Source organism: Arachis ipaensis, chromosome B09, assembly GCF_000816755.2.
Source record: "Arachis ipaensis cultivar K30076 chromosome B09, Araip1.1, whole genome shotgun sequence".
NCBI lineage: Eukaryota > Viridiplantae > Streptophyta > Magnoliopsida > Fabales > Fabaceae > Arachis > Arachis ipaensis.
The window spans coordinates 3,675,193-3,678,229 of NC_029793.2; the positions used below are offsets into that span (position 1 = coordinate 3,675,193).

The 3,037-nt window shown below is 31.0% G+C and overlaps 1 protein-coding gene across 1 annotated transcript in view; it reads left to right on the forward strand.

The window, feature by feature from the left end:
• Positions 1,555–3,037, forward strand: part of LOC107617261 (rop guanine nucleotide exchange factor 12) — a 3,296-nt gene continuing 1,813 nt past the window's right edge. The window contains exons 1-4 of the mRNA XM_016319004.2: positions 1,555–2,261; positions 2,424–2,540; positions 2,668–2,822; positions 2,908–2,998. Coding sequence (XP_016174490.1) covers positions 1,967–2,261; positions 2,424–2,540; positions 2,668–2,822; positions 2,908–2,998 — 658 coding nt within the window. The 5' untranslated portion in view covers positions 1,555–1,966. The remainder of the gene's footprint in view (positions 2,262–2,423; positions 2,541–2,667; positions 2,823–2,907; positions 2,999–3,037) is intronic.

Here is a 3,037-nt window from a genome sequence, read left to right on the forward strand (position 1 = left end):
ATCAACATATTATTAATTAGTATATTAATTTTAAAAATATAATTGATACAAATAATATCTCATTAACAAATTTAATGTATCATGCTAATCTCATAAATCACTAGGATTTAACTCGAAATAGATTGTTCCCAGTTTGCATGTGACAGTGGCATAGTTACAGCCTTACAGGAAATCACAAATCTAACTGAATCTTAATACTATTTTTTTTATATGAGATTGATAGGTGAGTTATGTTGAGTTATGGAGTATTGGAAAGATATACACGATTGTGACGACTTTCAATTTTTTGCTTTAGTGAGAAGAAATTGGACCTAGGATTTTCTGTTAGTATACAAATCGGACTTAGGGTTTTTTGTCAATACACAAATCAAACCCAGGATTTATACAAATCGGACCCAGGATTTTCTACCAGTATACAAATCGGACCCAAAATTTACACAAATCGGACCCAAAATTTTCTGCCAGTACACAAATTGAACTCAGGATTTTCAGTACCTCTTCATACTCTGGTAAAACACCATATACCTTCATAATTCTACTATACACCAACCCTGCCTCTATATTAAAATTAAAAAGTTCTCCGAGCATCCTCTCTGTTTAGAACATCAAGGCCAAAAATATGTTTCTTTGCGAATAAAATATGTTTAGTTAATATAACACTTGATCTTTTAAAATGTTGCACAGTTGCACGTGCTTTTGCTATTAGATTAAAGTATGAAATTAATTTTTTTTTTGTTTATCAAAAGATATATGTATTCTGAGGTTATGAGCTGCTTAACCAATAGATGGTGTAGAATACCCAGATCAAAAGTTGCAGCAATGACAGGGTGGATTATTATGACATCCTAGTGATCCTATATTGGTGTCATTAAATTAATAATAAATCTATTTTATATTGAAGGATTGGGCATATGGCATCATCATGTATAAAAGAAGAGAAAGAAAAAAAATGAACCTAGAAATTGATACATATATTTGTTCTTCAAAAGCAGTATTGCCTACTAGTTTTACTTAGAAATCTGAAAAACATTTTTTCTCTTTTTAAAATTTATTTGAATCATGCTAAAATTTAACATTATTATCATCTATCATATACATGTATTAGCAAAACTTTTATTATTCAGATAGTTGAATATCAATTGCACCATACAAACTAAAATTATTATTTGTTATGGTCTAATTTGAGAACCAATGTTTTTTTTTTTAACCCCAAAAAGAAGAGAGAGAGAGAGAAAAGAAGAAATAATTTACTAAATGTTGATCAGAAATTTTCTATTTTTTAAATACTCTTGAAGCAACTTAACCTTAATTAATTATTCTAAAGTGAGGCATCAACACCGTCCAGTGATGGAAGATAGAGTGAGTTTAATTTGTGTCAATGTTAATTAATTAATTGGCTAAGCATGCATGTCTGCCTCCCCTGTCTTTAGCAAACTTTGACCCTCAAATTAGAACCTTAAATTAAGTAATTAACCATCCAATTAAACCCTCACATCTAATAACATAACATAACATAATAAAATAAGATTATACTAATATAATCATTAAAAAATTGTTTCTTCCACAAATCTTAAACCCACATAATCTTATCTCATATTTTTTTTCTTTATCTATCAACAATTCAACATGCACCCCACGTTCAATGAACTCAGCACAAAAAAAGAAAATAAAACCAACTCAAACCCCATCAAATAATCACCTCCAACCCTTTTTTTCTCTCTTCAAACTCTCAAAACTTCTAAAAGAACAAAATGCACCATTTCTTTTACAATAACTCCTATTTCATGAAGGAACAAAGTTCTTTCTGGTTTCTTTCTTCACCCTCCATGTTTTGTTCTTGCTTGAAAATATAACCATTACTCCTTGGAAGAAAGCCATAGATACAAAGAATTCTGTGTTAGACATCATTAGGAGATATATTTGTATATTATTCAAAAGAAGAAAGAAGGAAAGAAAGAAAGAAAAGATGGTGAAGGCATTGGAACAAGAAAATGAAAGTTATAAATCCAAACTATTCCATTTCAAAGGAATGTTTGAGAACACAGGTAGGCATACAAAGAGTTTGAGCATTGAGAGTGCTAGCAAATTGGATGTGGCTGAAGAAGATATAGTTTCATCAAAGAGTCAAGGTTCAAAGCTCAATGAATTAGATAAAAACAAAAACAATAATAATAAGAGTCCTGCTGCTGCTCCAGCTAAGCCAAGGGTTATGAGCAAGGAAGAAATTGAACTCAAAGAACAAAAAGATAAGCTACTGCAGGGTAAGAAAAACATAACATATGCTATGCTTTAATTTGCTATGATATGATTTACAGCATTTTGATTTAGAAGCACTTTTCATCATATTGTAATATGTTTGCTTTCATATGATATATGATTGATAATATGTCATTTAAAAAATGTTGGGTATTATGCATTTTCAGAAATGGAACAAATGAAGGAGAGATTTGCAAAGTTGCTATTGGGTGAAGATATGTCTGGTGGTGGAAAAGGTGTTTCATCTGCATTGGCCTTGTCAAATGCGTTCACAAATCTTGCAGGTACTTTTAATTTTGACATTGTTTGAATTATGAGGACAAAAGATTTGTGTTCTTCCCTTTTTCTTCTTAAGATGATGATAGAAATGTTTGAAAAATTTTCTCATTTTTTTTCTTATTTCGAATGCAGCTTCGATTTTCGGAGAGCAACGACGCCTAGAGCCGATGCCTCCAGAGAGGAAAGCAAAGTGGAAAAAAGAAATTGATTGGCTTCTATCAGTTACTGAATACATTGTTGAGATGGTTCCTCAACAACAAAAGAACAAGGATGGCACAACCATGGAGGTTAATTAAATTGAATTGGATTAAATTAAAGCTGATTAGTCCTATGTTCCCTCTTATGATTGAAACTCATATTTGATTTGAATAGATCATGACGACGCGACAAAGAACTGATCTCCACATGAATATCCCTGCCTTAAAAAAGCTTGATACAATGCTTCTTGTAAGTAGTTTCAATTTGACATAATTTGATTGTTGGTTAACTCAGACAACTAACA